We start from the raw sequence: 14,645 nt of genomic DNA on the forward strand, positions 1-14,645 counted from the left end.
ACTGTTGTGGCCTCTCCCGTTGCGGAGCACAGGCTCCGGACGCGCAGGCTCAGCGGCCATGGCTCACGGGCCCAGCCGCTCCGCGGCACGTGGGATCCTCCCGGACCGGGGCACGAACCCGTGTCCCCTGCGTCGGCAGGCGGACCCTCAACCACTGCGCCACCAGGGAAGCCCCAGGCCAAGACTCTTTTCCAGATGAGACCCAGCCCTGGGAAAACCCTTCCCGGGGCACCCGCACCCCCAGGGAGCCTCCCCCTGCACAGCAGACCTCATATCCCTGTGGAGCGGTCCAGAACTCACACACTGGGATGCTGGCACGTGGTTGCCCCCCCAGCCCCCACCCCTGACCCTTCCCCTTTGACCCTGCATTTCCTCCTTGTAAAAAGAATAATCACTGCTTCTGCAGAGCTGTTATGAGGATGAGAGAACATATGTTGAGTTCCTGGTGCAAGGCTTGGCTCGTATCAGGAGCCCGATAATTGTTAATTTCCCTTCCCCATCCCTCTTTTCTCACCAGGACACCACTTCTAGCTGAGTGAGTGACCTTAGACGAGTGTCTTGACCTCTCTGATTAACTTTCTTCATCTGCAAAATGAGGATGACGCTTACTAGCTCGGTGCTTACGAGAACCAGACCAGTGGGTGAAAAGTCTTTGAAAATTGTTAGGCTGGCATGCAAAAGATTTGCCGGTGTCGGCGCAAAGGAATAACAGGCAGAGTAGGGGCAGGTGTGCTGGGGACCCACTGGCCCTTGGTGATCAGAGACTGGGCCTTGGCTTATTTCCCAGGGAGCTGTTGGAGTTTAAGTGTGGCCACAGCTGAGTTCCAAGTAACAGGAGAGCAGATCCGGCAGAACCCGAGGAGACTCCTGGCCCCTTGGGGCTGCCTCTCCACCTCTCCCCTGGTCTGCGGGCTTGGGCCTCTTACTCCCCCACTCCCAGCTTCTCTCAGGTTGGGCTCCTGCCTGACCTTGGCCTCCTCATCAAGCCAAGCTCTTGCCAGCTCTCACACAAACGGGTCTGTCCCTTTAAGGCAGACACCTGAGCCCACAACAAACTTGAGACTGTCCCTTGGCATCCAGAGATTGTTTTTCACAGCTGGGCTGAGGGGGGTGGGGTAGTAGCTGGATTGGGCAGTGACCACACTGGTCCTGGTCTCCCTGGAAGAAATCAGTGCCTCTCCTGGCCCTGGGATTCTGAGAGGCCGAGAATTGGTGGGGGCGGCGGGGGGCGGGGGATGCTGGATGCTTTCTCATAATATTCATCACAATCATAGCTACCACTTACTAAGCACCAATACTTTGTTGGGTGCTGAAAACTACAGCCTGTCCCAAACCCCAGGTAAGATCCTTGGAGGTCCTAAGCACTAATAAGATCTTTGTGCCCCAGGAGCAAAAAGCCCCACCTCCCCCTGGCAACAAGTGATTAAAAGTACAAACGACCCTGAACTCTAAAATACTAATTCTAAAAAATTCCAACAAAAGCCAGACTTTTCCTGTGTTGACTACTTCAATGCTGTTTTTTACAGATTGTCAGATTATTCCAAAAACCATCATAGCCCGACATTGCTGGTACCTCCAGCACAGGCCCAGTTTACCTGTGGGTGACCCAGTTTCGGGCCATTATTGTCAGCACCTTAGAAGACAAGAGTTGTCACATTTCTTCAGATGAGGACACTGAGGCTCCCAGAGGTCCAGGGACTTGCTGGAAGTCCCCCAGGCAGTAAATGGCAGAGCTGGGACCACCCACACACCTCCTTCTGGCCAGTTCTCATCCTTTGGGTTCAGTCTGGCTTGAAAGCACAGATTTGGGTTAGACTGCTGGGGCTCAAAAGCCAGTGTCACCGTTTACTCTTTACCAGTCGGTGTCCTTGGGCAAAATCAGTTGTTCCCTCTTTGTCCTGTTTACTCCTCTGTAAAGTGGAAACATTACTGATCCCCACATCATGCTGGTCGTGAGGGTTAAACAGTGCCCCGCTCGGCGCGGTAACGTCTCCTACTTACCCGCTGTTTATACAGCTCCTGGCCTCCCCTAAGCACTTTTCTTATTGAATCCTCACAGCAACCCTCTTCGCAGAGGAGGAAACTGAGGCCGTGAGAGTTAAGTAACTTCTCCAAGGCTACACAGTGGAGACAGTTAAGAGCTTGCTGGTAGCTGTTGTTGGTATTTCACACGTGATGGGCCTCTGTGAACTGTCCCACTGGTGGCACTTGCTGCTGGGGGCTGTCCTTTCCCTTTCCCTCACCGGACTAGGTGTGCCTGCAGGGCACGCGGCGTCGTGATACACAGCTGTGCTCGGGGCTGTCCGCTGTCCCCCTCGGCAACCGGAAGTCGGCCTTGCCCAGGCCCGGCGATCCCTCCCCGCCGGTGGAGGCACGCGGCGGGCGGGGCCGGGCGGGGCCGCGGAGCCCGTAAAAGCGGCGCGGCCCGCGGCTGGATACCGACGCCGGCAACCATGGCGCGTCCGAGCCTCCTGCTGCCGCTGGGCCTGGCCCTGCTCGCGCTCTGCCTCCTGGCGCTGCCCCGCGACGCCCGGGCCCGGCCGGGGGATCGCGAGGTCGGAGAGCTGCAGGACCTGTCGCCCAACGACCCGCAGGTGCGGAAGGCGACGCAGGCGGCCATGGCCAGCTACAACATGGGCAGCAACAGCATCTACCACTTCCGCGACACCACCATCCTCCGGGCGCAGAGCCAGGTGCGCCGGGCCGGCGGGGCGGGGCGGGGCCGTGGGAGGCGAGCGCGGCCCTAGCCGGGCCGCAGATGGAGGGGGCGACACCAGAGTAATCAGCATGGCATTTTAATACAACATATTTTTCCAAATCCAATTAATGCCAAAACTTCTTGCGGAACAGACTATCTAAATTTCGAATAAGATACAACCCTGAATTCGCACGGCTACCTCACTAGCCTCACACTAGTCCCTGCCGGGATGGGCGAGTTGGGGAGGGGGGGTGAGGGAGATGGGGCAGCTGTGTGGACTTGGGTCTCAGCCTCCTGCGCGGCCCAGGCTCTGCCCCTCTCCCCAGGGCTCCCCACCAGAACTGCCTGCCGCCCCCTCCCCGCCCTTCCCCTCCCCCCATCCCAGACCTGAATCCCAAAGGCAGTGTACTGGATATGTCCTGGGGAAGGAAACGGTAGATGGGAGCAAACGGAGGGAGGTGAGAGGTCCAGGTCAAAGGCTGTCCCCCGGCGCCCCTGACCTGCCCCCACCTCTGCCTCAGTTGGTGGCGGGCGTCAAGTACTACCTGACCGTGGAGATGGGGAGCACGGCCTGCCGGAAGAATGCCGTGGCTGGAGACCACATAGACCTCACCACCTGCCCCCTGGCCGCAGGGGTGCAGCAGGAGGTAACAGCCCTGCCCCCAGCCAGGCACCAGCTCAGCCAGCGGCCTGCAGCGGGGCTCTAAGGTTGTACAGCTTGAATTGGTCTGGCTGGCCGAGCTGATGTCTGGCTGAACCCGTCCCTGCCTTCTGGATGACTCAGCCTTGAGACCAGTGTGAGGGTGCAGAGAGGAGCAGACTGGGGCTTCCCCTGGAGTGAGGGGCTGGGCTGGAAAGATCTGGGCTCTGGTCCTGGGCCTCTAACTTGATGTTCCTTCTTGCATCCCGGAGCACTGCGCAGGCAGGCACAGGGCTGGCTGTTGGGGTCTGGCGGCTGGGGCGTGGGCTCACCCCTCCTTCTTTCCTCATGATCTGTTTGCAGAAGCTGCGCTGTGACTTTGAGATCCTTATGGTTCCCTGGCAGAACTCCTTCCAACTTCTAAAGCACGCCTGTGTGACCCTGTAGTAGACCCCTGTGGGCTTGGTGGAGGGAGGGAGAGGGCAGGTCCGGGCAGGAGTGAGCGCATCGGTGGAGGGCATGTCAGGTCCCTGGACCATATCTGTGGCAATAAATTGCTAGCACTGCTTCTTGCATCGGTCTCTTCTGAGTGCCTCACTCTTCCTCCCTCTCCCGTTCCCCAGTCCCACTCTCGGCAGCTCCCAGCACCCCCCTCCAGCTGACAGGGTGCCCACGCCACCCACAGCTGAGGTGCTAAGGGTGCAAAGTTCAGCTCCCAAATTTGGGGTCCCCCGAACACTCAGCATCACAGACGTAGAGGAACGAACCTGCAGAGACTCCCAATATTGGCAGAGTTATGGCTTCGGAGACAAAGTCACAGGAGACGGCTGACGCCCCAGGACTGGAAAGGGACGGGAGCCAGTGAAGACGCCGAACGGCACCTGAGTTCTGCCTCCTCTCAGTTGCCAGGACGACTCAGAGTGGCGCGTGGGAGTTTTAGCAGCCTGGCCCCAGGACACTGAGCTCTCAGCCTGTGAGATTCTTATACCAGCAAGTGGCCCAGAGATGGCAGAGCCCCTGCAGGCCAAGAGACCACGAAGGCTGGACACTGTGGACCACATGCCAGAAGGACTCCCCAGTGCTTTGTCCTGAGCAAGACGCCTGCAAGGGGCTGGCAGGGAGCGCCAAGGGGACCGAGGTCAAATCCACTGTCCGTAGGAGGGATAAGGGGACAGATGCAATTCAGTGTCATTTAAAGAAGAGATGGAAGGAACATTTTCTGCGCATCTGAATTTGTGGCTGGAATTAACGCTCACTACACATGCACACACACACATCCGGAACTTCTCAAGATGCCAGACACACACATAAACCCACCATGCAGCCTCAGATTGCTCCCAGACACCACACATATATCCAGAAAAAGACACACATAACCTAGCAAACCGGAAACACAGACACACACACACAGAAGCAACACCCCCATCCCGAGGATAACCTGGAGAATACACCCCAAAACACACAGCCCCAGGGACACACCTGCCCCAGCCGGAGCTGTTCCTCAGATGCACAGACACACACCCATGCCTGAGACAGGACGGGCAGGAGGCAGATCCTGTGGGAGCACGAGGTGTGGGCACCCCTAGGCCCGGGCGGCTGGACAGGGTGGCTGTGGAGAGCAGCCTGTGGCCTGGGCCGGCCAGGCATCGCGCCTGCTCATGGCAGCCTGCCTCCCTGCCGATGCTGGCACTTAATGAGGAACAGCCCCAGCTCCCGGGCCCTGCCCTCTAGAGCCCTGGGAGGCCGTATGGGGTGGGGATGGGGAAATGGCAAATGAGCTGATTCCCGCCTGGAAGCTTGAGGGGCTGAGTGTGACAGGAGTGAGGGATGGAGGAAAACTTCCAGCCTCCCAGCGGCTCAAGCCTGTTGGATATGGCAGCGCACACAGCCCGGGGGCCTGCGGTGGGGCTGCTGCTGGAAGAGCTCCCATGTGCCACCGAGCAGGAGCCTCCTGAGTGGCTGCCACACGGTGAGAAGTGGCAGGAAATGCTTGTTGAATCAGTATGTGAGGTGGTGGGGTGAGGTGAGGCCGGGTGGCCTCTCCACCCCCGGAATCTGTGCCCAAATCCCAGATGGCATTTCCTCCGCACAGTCGATGCCCGGGCCCTGGGCCAGCCCAGGGAGGAGATGCGCTGCTTCTGTCCGGGGGCCCGGAGACGTCACCACTGTCTGGTCCGCACTGGAGGTCGGGGGGTGGCTGGCAAAACCGTCTGTCACCTCTCAGCTCCCACTCCCGGGTTCCGTCCCCGATCCCCTCCAGCTTCACTGTGCTAGAGGTGAGGGGGGCCTCCCATCTGGTGGGAGACCTCCCTCTGGCTGGGCTCCAGCTTGACTTAGTGCTCTGTGCCCCGCCTCCATCTCGGGCATCCTGCCCAGGCTCAGGCTGAAAGCAGGGGAACTCATCCCTTGCTTTCCTCTAACAGAGGCTTGTCCACTCCACACACCCCCCGACCCCGAGGCCACAAGGACTTGAGCAGCCTCCACCCTCCCTCCCCTTCCCGAGGCTCTGTAGCCTGACCCCAGGCAAGGCAGGGCATGGCGATGACCTCTGCCTTCTGAGCTCAGACTGTCCCCATCGAGTTGGCACCCTTATGCTGGATGCTGACGGTGCCGGTAGGCCTGGGCTCTGAGACCTCGTTTCTGGAGCATCCTGGTCCCTCAGGCCCTGACAACCGTGGGCTGTCCCAGCCTGTTCTTTCTCTCCTGTCTCCTGGGCCAGACGGGCCTCCCTCCCCAAAGCAGGGTGACCGCTCCCTCTCCCTCCAGCACTGAGCCTGGCCCACTTTCCACGTCAGCCCGCTGGCTGCTGTTAAGGCCCTGCCAGGCCCCAGTGGGGCAGGGAGGGATCCAAGGACAGAGCCTTTCACCTGAAACGCTCGCACATACGCGCTCGAGGATGCACGTGCTTGCAGGCCCACAGGTTCCCTTGTGGCCCGGCCCAGCCAGTGAGGACACGGAGCCACCTGGGGTTTTAAAACTCTGTTGGGGCCCAGCCCTGCAGGCCCAGTGATCCTTCCAGCAGAGATGGGGACTTGGCCCGACCCGGGGGGGAGCCTGCCAGAGGCTGACGTCTGGACTCGGGCTGCCTCTCTGGGGATCACTTCCTGAAGTCCTCTTCTCCAGCCTGCGGGGTGGGGTGGGAGGTGATGGCGACGGCCCTCTGCCTCCCGGAGGCCCACACCACTGTTACTCGGGGCGGCTTCCAGGCAAAGCCCCCGAGGCCCGGCCTTCCGGTGCCCTCCCCCTCCATCTGGCTCCTCCCAGGTCCTGCCTGGTTCACCTCAAACGCGGTGTCCACAATCTCATCGATGACAGCTGCCTGCGAGCGGAATTTCTGCTGGTAACGCTCCACCCCGGACACCAGCTGCAGGAAGTGGAACAGGAGCTCCTGCTGCCTGGGGGGGTGGGGGTGGGGGTGGGGGGAGGAAGGCTGGGCCATCTCAGCCCCCAGAGCCCCCTTCTCCCCCAACCCACAGCACCCCGTGCCTCCATTTCCAGCCACGGGCGCCACTTCTCCGTGGTACATGGTGTGTGGGGGCCTCCATGGTATACTTCCTTTTCCACATATCCGCGCCCCTGCCGCCACCAGCTGCCGGTACCACAGAGGGTTCTGACGATTACACTGTTTACCTCCAAACCGCCCATGCCTCCATGCGTCCAAGCTACCCCATGCTGACGCCTGCACCCGCTCAACCACCTACCCGCATACCCGCCCGTCTATCTAGCCATTGCCTCACCCGTGGGGCCGCCCCGCCCTTTCCCTCCCTCACCTATCCCTCCATCCACCTGCTCTTCCCCGGCCCCGCCTCCCGCCCCTTCACAGTCAGCCATCCACCTGAACAGCCAGCCCCACCCACTACCCATTCATTAACTCTTTCACTGCCAGACCGTCTTATCAAGCCGGCCATCAGATAAGCCTGAAATCAATGAACGCTGCGCGGTGCTCCGAGGACATAGAAACGAATAAGAAACAGCACCTGCCCTTAAGAAGCTCAGTCTGTGGCAGAGCCAGGAAAGCAAACCAAGGGTGTTTACACTTGTGATAAGTATAAACAGAGGGCATTGAGGGGCCCAGAGGAGGAAAACGTCACCCAAGTACTGGGGATCAGGAAAGGCTTCTGGAGGAAGCGTCACTGAGCTGAGCTTGAAAGACACTTGAGGGTTTGCTGAGCTCAGACCGGGTTTCTGGTGCACCAAGGTCTGTGAGCAGCAGGAAGTGTACTGGGGGCCGGGGTGGGCCTCGGGACGGATGAATTCAAGGTGGAGACGTCCAGGGGAGGTCAAAGCAGAGCGCCCGGACCTTAAGCTAAGGGAGACAGGAGCCCTTGTAGGGCTGTAAACTCGGGGAAGGCAGGGAAAGCCAAAACTACTTTTAACAAAGATCAGTCTCTAAATCATTAAAAAGAAAAAGGAAGGAGGAAAAAAAAGATTCAAACAAACAAACAAAACAGCAAAAACAAAGAGCTCTCTCAGTGGAGGTGGAGGCGGGCCGGTGGAGAAGCGTTTGGAGGCCGAGAAGGCCCCAGGAAAAGCATCACAGGGGAGCCCAGGCCAAGGTCTGAGGATCTGGAACGTGGAGGGTGGAGGGCGGCCGGGAGGGAGGCCGGGAGACGAAATGAGCAGGATTGGATCTCAGCTTTTCCAGCTCTTGATCACCCGAGCCTGGTGTTGGCAGCCAGAGAACATTCCAGGCAGAGAGAACAGTGTGGGCAAAGGCCTGAAGGTGGAGAAGTATGTGCTGTGCTGTACGTAAAGCCAGGACGTGCTGGAGGTGTGGGGCGGGGCCGTGATCCTGGAGGGCTTGGCGCTCAAGCTCTGTCGGTGGCCAAGAAGAGCCTGGAAGGTGCCAGCAGTCAGGCTGGTTTGCAGCCAGTCTGGATGAGGTGGGGCAGGGCCCAGCTTTCGGGGAGAAGGCTCTCTGGGGAGCCAGGCCTGAGAGCCAGGGCGCAGGAGTCTGTGCCAAGGACCCCTGGCCATGAGCACAGCCACGAGTCCCCAGCTGTCCTGGCCCAGCCGGCCACTCGCGTTGACATCTGCCTCCCAGGCCTTTACCAAGTTGTTTCCCGACCCACCCTCCTCATCCCTGAAGCCAGCTGAGTCCACCCACCGTACACGGCCCCGCCAAGGTCTTTAGAGGCGGGGGGGCCCTCACGGGCAGGTGCTAGTCTGTGTCCTCTTTGGGCCTCTGGAGTCCTCGCAGAACCTGGCCCAGAGCAAGGATCAGGGATGCTTCTGGAGCAAAAAGATGAGCAGAACCCCTGCTCCTGCAGCCTCTGTCCGCTGCCCCTGCCCTGGGCCCTCGGCCTCAGAGGGGCTCTCGTGGCCCTTCAGGGGCTGCTGGTGGGATTCTCTTGGTGGTACCAGGTGACTCTGAGCGAGCAGAAGCCACTCAAGCCCTCCACATCCCACCCACAGGCTCTACATAAGCCTTAGGGCTCTACCGCCCTTCCAGAGAGGCGGGCAATGCCCCTTTCCCACGGCGGCCCACTGGTCTGGCCCCTGGACCTCTCCCCTTAGACCTGAGGCCTCCCCTCCCTTTGCATCTCCTTACTTCTCAGTCATGCCTCCAAATTTTTTCTCAAGGAGCTGCTTCTGTATAGTGTGTTCACTTATCACCTCTTTAGGCTCTGGATGTAGGGAAAGAAGGGGGAGGTCAAGACGCTGCCTGGATTGAGAGAAGGTGGAGGAAACCCCGTGTGTCATGAAGATAGTCAAACAGGAGCTAAAGGGGGTTTTGTCCAGGATGACCCCAAAGAGATTGTTTCTCCGGGCATGGAGTGTGTTTTGTTTGTTTGTTTGCCCATCCAGCATGCATTCCCTCTTCTTCTGGTAAAAGTCTCCCAATTTTCCTGGGGAACCACTCCTACCCCTTTCAGTGCACGTTGCCTAGCTGGGGTTGACCCCACCCACCAGCTCTAAGGACATGTGACTCAAGCCTGGCCAAGCAGAATAGCCTATCCTTTCAGCTATAGCGATTGGTTCAGAAGTAGGCAGGTGACCAACCTGAGCCAAGGAGATTCATTTCTGGGACGTTGTTCGAACCGAACCGCTGGGAGAAGAGGACCCCTGCTGGGAGAGCTTGGGATACTTAAACTGTGAGGATTGGGACTAGAGTTGCAGGTGGTCACTTTCCCACCACAAAGGAAGAGCGCCCTAAGCACAAAACCACAAAGAGGGCCACAGAGCAGAGAGCTGGAAGGAGACCAAATCTCAACCATCATTGGGTCCTGGATCCAGCCGTTCCTGAAAGCCCATGCACTCTCAAGTTGCTAATAATTTAAGACAGTTAATTCCTCTTTTTGCTTAGTCGTGGAGCTTTTTGGACCAAAATTCTAAGCTCTGAAATTTCTACTGAGTGTCAGGTTCTAAGACTCTAAAGCTGGGCATCAGGAATTCCCTGGCAGTCGGTCCAGTGGTTAGGACTTGGCGCTTTCACTGCCGGGGCCTGAGGTTGAGCCCTGGTTGGGGAACTAAGATCCCTCTAGCCGCGCAGTGTGGCCAAAATTAAATAAATAAATAAATAGGTAGATAGATAGATAGATAAATAAATAAATAAATAAATAAAGCTGAGCCTGGAGCTCTGTGCCTGCCTGGGAAGAAGCGGGCTGCTGGTACCTGCTTCGATGAGCTCTGTCAGTGAGTCATCCAGTAGCTTCTCATGGATCTGGGAGGCCTTCTGCGAAGAAGAGGCCTCAGTTCTGCCAGAGTCTCATGTCTGCCCACCCCCGGAGCACCTTCCTTCCTTCCCTCCAGCTTCTGTGTCCCCCTCCCCGTGTCTTCCTGATTCGTCCCCCTGCCTCACTCCCTCACTACCTCCTGCTTCACTTTCTCCAGGCCTTTGAGCAGGGCCATCTGGAAGTTATCCACCAGGACGGCAATCACCAGGCTGGGGCGGGAAACAGGAGGAGGCTGGAGGGGAGGCCCTGAACCCTCCTCTGGGTTCATCGAGGCAGAACCATGGTGAGAAGGGAGGGGAGGGGATGCCCCGGGGTTAGGCTGGGGGAAGTGAAGCTGGGGGGCACAGGCGTGGGGGCCTCACTTGAGGAAGATGAAGTACTGGATGATGATATATATCATGAGAATGGGGATGATGTACCAGGCGCCTGGGAGAGAGGTGGTCGTTCAAGCTGTGAGTTCCTTGCTGGTCCTCACCACACCCCTGCCAGCAAGCCTCAGAAGCCCCACTTTGCAGATGGGATAACTGAGTCCTCAGGGTCTGCCCACTCAGCCAGCCCCTGCCCTCCACCCAGCCTGAGGCCTGCCTACCCTGGGCTCGGCTGTCCAGGTAGATGAGGGACCAGTCGTCCAGGGTGAGCAAGGTGAAGAGGGTGAAGATGGTGGTGAAGATGTTCTGGAAGCGCTTGGGGTCAGAGTAGCGGAACAGTGCCCGGAGCACCACAGAGAACAGGACTGGCTGTTGAGGACCAAAGCAGGCTCACAGGGTCCTCTCTCCCCTTCTTCCTCTCTCCCTGCCACCCCCACCCAGTTCCTGGTCCCTCCCCACAAGTCCGTCCATTGCAGCACCTCACTCTCCCACCCCAGCCCCCGTGGCACAGGATACAGAGACAAGTGAACATGAGGATGAGGATGGCGGCGATGGATGGCAAGGACCGGGCCAGGGTCCCGGTCACTTCCTGGAGGCTGGTCAGGAAGCTGTGGGCAGAGGTTGAGAGAGAGGCTGAGTCAGTGGGGTGGGGATCTGTGTCTAGCAGCCGGAGCTGATTACAGATTTCAGACTGCTGATTACAGGGGTGGGAGGTCCCTGATTTGCTAGTGACTTGGGGTGGGGGGTGTCCCAGACCCTCTCTGGAAAATAAAGAGATTGATCCTAGTGGATGGCAGGAAGAGCGGGCTGGAGTCTGCAGCCTCCCTGTGGGCAGCTGTGGGTCCGCTGACCTGAGCCTCCGCAGGACCCGGATAGCTCGCAAGGCTCGCAGGCTCTTGAAGACCTTGAAGATGCGGAAGATGCTTTGGTTGTAGACCACGCGCATGGAGGAAGAGTTGGCCTGCAGGAGCATGAATTCCAGCACAGCCATGACCATGATGAAGAAATCTACAGAAACAGGGGCACCTGGGAATAATGGGCTCCTGCCCAGGCTCACAGACCTCCCAGCGCCAACACCCCCTGCTCCTGTCGCCCCTGGGCAGTTCAGGGGCTCCCACTACACACACACACACACACACACACGCCCCATCCCTACCCACCCAGGTTGTTCCAGGGGTCCAAAAAATACTTGAGGCCCAGAGCAATGATTTTGAGCACAGCTTCCACCACGTAGATGCAGAGGAAGATGGAGTCCAAGGCCATGAAGTACCACTCTGTGGGGGACATGGGGGAGGGGGGTCTCACTCAGGGGTCTCCCCAGCAACCCAGCCCCTCCTTCCTCCTCTCCACTGGAACCTCCACTCAGCCATTTAGGGAGAACCTGACTCTGCCCAACGGCTGTGTGTCTTAACTGCTCTGTGACTCACTTTTCTTGCCTATAAAATGGTGATAATAGCAGTCTGCCTGATAGAATTTTCACAAGCATTAAATGCTTTTCACATAGTAAAGGGCTTAGAATGGAGCCTGAAACAGCTTGCAAGAAACATCACTCTTCTTCTTCTCTCCTTAGTTTATGGGCCCTGTGGAAGGTCCTTACCTTCACTCTTCTCACCAGGGTTTTAGGGACCATCTTCCCAGGTTTCCCACCCTCATCCCTCCAGGGCCTCCTGCTCGCACAGTCTCCTGGCCCTTCCAGCCGACCTGGGTTCGGGGCATCCTTCCCGCAAAGCGGCATACTTAGAGCTGATGCGCCACCTGGTGGCTATAGTCCAAAACAGCAAACCTCAAATTTATTGGGCTTTTCTGTCTCTGGCGGGCTGGTTGACTTCAGCAAAACTCGCTGAGCCTCACTCTACTGCCGGGCAATGCCGCTTACTTCCCAGGGTGAGGATCAAATGGGATAAGCGACATATATAAATCACCCGGCACTTGATCCGGCCCACGGGAGGCTTGGGACAACATCAGTGGCCTTCTCCATGTGAACCGGGCTCCCTGGCTCTTACCGCCCCGGACCTCGACTTCAGCGAAGGTCTGGGCCACGAGCATGATGGTGTTGAGGCAGACGATGAAGACGATGAAGGCTTCAAAGGCCAGGGAGTCAGTCAGTTTCCTGAGCATTCTCGAAAGGCCCCAAATGAGGTGGCTTAATTTTTCCCACAGCGAATAGAAGAGGTCCACAGCGTGCAGCTTCTTGTGGGTTCGTGGGGCCCGGCCAGCTGTAAAAGGGCCAGAAAGCCAAGCCCATGGGGGAAGGGGACACGGGGATCCGGTCTCCCTCCCAGGCCCGCCTGCCATGAGCTCACTCAGGTGCCTCCATGCTAGTCCTGCTCTGGTATAGGAGCCACAGGCTTGGCCCCTTCCCCGACAGATGCCAGCTTGCTTGGGATTTGAGGTCTGCTTGAGTTCACGCTCCTACACCTCCATGCTTTTCTTTAGTCACATGGCAACTTACACACGGAAGCCCCGATCCTCCTTGCCACCCCATCCTCTTGGTAAACTCTCCCTCTCCCTCCAAGATTCTGCTGAAACATCTCCCCCTGTTGGCTGCCTTTTCTGCCCACAATGAGACACTCATCCCGCACCGCTTGTTTGTGAGGCTGATGCCGTGTTTACGGAACTACCAGGGGCCAAGTTTGGGGGATCATATGTTAACAGCCAAAGTCCCTCCCTGCCCTCTAACCAGGCCCTCATTCAGGCACTGGTTCCAGCCTCTGGCCTCAGGAAGCTCACAGTTCAGCAGGGGAAGCATGGACAAACAGAATCCACAGTGGTAAATGTTCTGATACGGATGATAGACCCCTCTCACTGGGTAGTCTGGGATTGGTTGTATAAGTGATCACCCCCAGCTTTCATACTAGAGAAGAGGAAATGTTCGAGAAGTGAACATGCGAATGAATAAAGCAGTGACTGCATGAAGCAACAACCGACAGTCTGGAGAAGTGCCGAATTCCAGGAATAAAAGATTGGATGATGAACAGTCAGGCGAGTGAATAGCCAATGGAATACACTTGCAGGTGAGAGCAAGCCTCGTGATCTGCGGAAGGACGGGCAGGGCCTGACTCAGGTCTGGAATCTGGGCCAGGCAGCTGGAGTTGGGGGGTGGGGGGCAAGCCAAGACTCACTTTTGTGCTTCTGAATCTGCTCGTCTTCTTCGGGCCAGCTTTCCGAGGTTTTAGAGGAGGAGCCCTGAGGATGGACTTTGCTGGAGGTCTGGGCAGGGTGTGAGCGCACTGTGTTCAGGGAACGAGCCAAGCTGAAGGCCGAGCTCTGTCTGTCTGGCTTGCTAGGTTGGGGGGCTACTTGACGAGAATAGGCAGAGCCGAGGGAGGCTGAGGCCACACTGTGGGACGTGTATGGGCCAAAGAGCTCGGAGCTACCACGACGGTACTCCCCATAGCGGTGATCTCGGTGGAGATCATCGCGAGGACGTGCGCCGCGCTGGCGCTCTCTGTGGTGGCGCTCGTCACGGTGGCCGTGGAGGTGTTCGTCGTGGTGGTAGGACCCCATGGAGGCAGGCCTTCTGTTGTGACGGGCTTCATGGTGATGGTGCCCGCCATGGTGCTGGGCCTCACTGTGCTGGGCAGGGCTACCAGAGTGGGAGAAGTCTCTATGGTAGTAAGGCTCAGAGCGGTGGCAATGGCGGGAGAAGGCATTGTCATGGAAGTCTTGAGATCCACCACGATGAGGGGATATGCCGTGATGGTGGGCCTCACCATGGGGACGGGACACCCTTTGGTGATGGTGGTGGACTCCACCATGGCCTGGCCTGTGGTGTGTGGTTGGTGAGCTGGGGTGAGAGAACACATCCGAGTCATCAGTGTCTGCCTCACTTTGAGCCTTTTCGGCCATCGAGGGTTGATCCATGACTACGCTGTGAACCCTGGAATGAGGAAAGCTCAAGATGTGGGCCTGAGAGCCCTTCCTGGATTGCCTTTCTCACCTAAGCTGTGGCACTGGGGCTTCTAGAAAAGCCTGGCTTCTCATGGAATTCTCCCCTCTATGATGTCACAAACAGGCCCCTTAGCAGGCCTAATTCCCAAATGCCTCCTCCTGGGCTACAGTCCAGAATCAAGGATCAGTGTGTCTCACCTCCTCAATGTAAAAGGACGAAACTGAGGTCAAGAAAGGGGCAGGGACTGGCCCAAGGTGACCCAGCAGGTCAATGGGAAAGCTGGACAAAGAATTCCAGGGTGACACCATAGGCCCCAGCAGTTGCTTTAGCAACTTTAGCTCTGTTACTGGAAAAAACTTTAAGAAGCCAA

General features: G+C 58.1%; 2 protein-coding genes and 1 long non-coding RNA gene across 5 annotated transcripts in view; 1 reads left to right on the forward strand and 2 right to left on the reverse strand.

The window, feature by feature from the left end:
- The window catches only part of LOC114484841 (uncharacterized), a 6,129-nt gene extending 3,825 nt beyond the window's left edge, over positions 1-2,304 (reverse strand). For 2 of the 3 annotated variants that reach the window (XR_003678205.2, XR_003678204.2), the window contains exons 1-2: positions 2,002-2,304; positions 1,596-1,910 (exon numbers count right to left, since the gene is read on the reverse strand). This is a non-coding gene — a long non-coding RNA (uncharacterized lncRNA). The remainder of the gene's footprint in view (positions 1-1,595; positions 1,911-2,001) is intronic. The other variant, XR_003678206.2, reaches the window with a different exon arrangement.
- A 90-nt stretch (positions 2,305-2,394) lies between these two features.
- CST6 (cystatin E/M) lies at positions 2,395-3,919 on the forward strand. Its single transcript, XM_024133290.3, has 3 exons — positions 2,395-2,693; positions 3,220-3,345; positions 3,702-3,919. Exons 1-3 carry the CDS (start codon positions 2,454-2,456, stop codon positions 3,783-3,785), a joined length of 450 nt encoding a protein of 149 aa, XP_023989058.1. The 5' UTR covers positions 2,395-2,453; the 3' UTR covers positions 3,786-3,919.
- A 2,391-nt stretch (positions 3,920-6,310) lies between these two features.
- CATSPER1 (cation channel sperm associated 1) lies at positions 6,311-14,232 on the reverse strand. The gene is made up of 12 exons (XM_007128244.3): positions 13,506-14,232; positions 12,387-12,599; positions 11,544-11,657; positions 11,235-11,391; positions 10,900-10,991; positions 10,605-10,748; positions 10,378-10,441; positions 10,152-10,224; positions 9,954-10,011; positions 8,890-8,965; positions 6,619-6,733; positions 6,311-6,462 (listed from the first exon to the last, which is right to left on the reverse strand). The coding sequence occupies exons 1-12, from the start codon at positions 14,230-14,232 to the stop codon at positions 6,436-6,438; spliced, it is 1,860 nt and encodes a 619-aa protein (XP_007128306.1). The 3' UTR covers positions 6,311-6,435.
- Positions 14,233-14,645: the final 413 nt, after the last annotated feature.

The sequence above is a fragment of the Physeter macrocephalus genome, unplaced genomic scaffold (genome assembly GCF_002837175.3).
Source record: "Physeter macrocephalus isolate SW-GA unplaced genomic scaffold, ASM283717v5 random_87, whole genome shotgun sequence".
Taxonomy (NCBI): Eukaryota; Metazoa; Chordata; class Mammalia; order Artiodactyla; family Physeteridae; genus Physeter; species Physeter macrocephalus.

What these genes read in the sequence shown, in the direction of transcription:
- CST6 (XM_024133290.3), top strand. Translation starts at nt 2,454, where the DNA reads ATGGCGCGTCCGAGCCTCCTGCTGCCGCTGGGCCTGGCCCTGCTCGCG. An exon ending in TCCTCCGGGCGCAGAGCCAG is followed by an intron (nt 2,694 to 3,219) that starts GTGCGCCGGGCC and finishes CCTCTGCCTCAG; the next exon opens with TTGGTGGCGGGCGTCAAGTA. An exon ending in CCGCAGGGGTGCAGCAGGAG is followed by an intron (nt 3,346 to 3,701) that starts GTAACAGCCCTG and finishes ATCTGTTTGCAG; the next exon opens with AAGCTGCGCTGTGACTTTGA.
- CATSPER1 (XM_007128244.3), bottom strand. Translation starts at nt 14,232, where the DNA reads ATGGCCGAAAAGGCTCAAAGTGAGGCAGACACTGATGACTCGGATGTG. An exon ending in GGACCCCTGGAACAACCTGG is followed by an intron (nt 11,392 to 11,543) that starts GTGGGTAGGGAT and finishes CTGTTTCTGTAG; the next exon opens with ATTTCTTCATCATGGTCATG. An exon ending in CAGTACTTCATCTTCCTCAA is followed by an intron (nt 10,225 to 10,377) that starts GTGAGGCCCCCA and finishes TTCCCGCCCCAG; the next exon opens with CCTGGTGATTGCCGTCCTGG.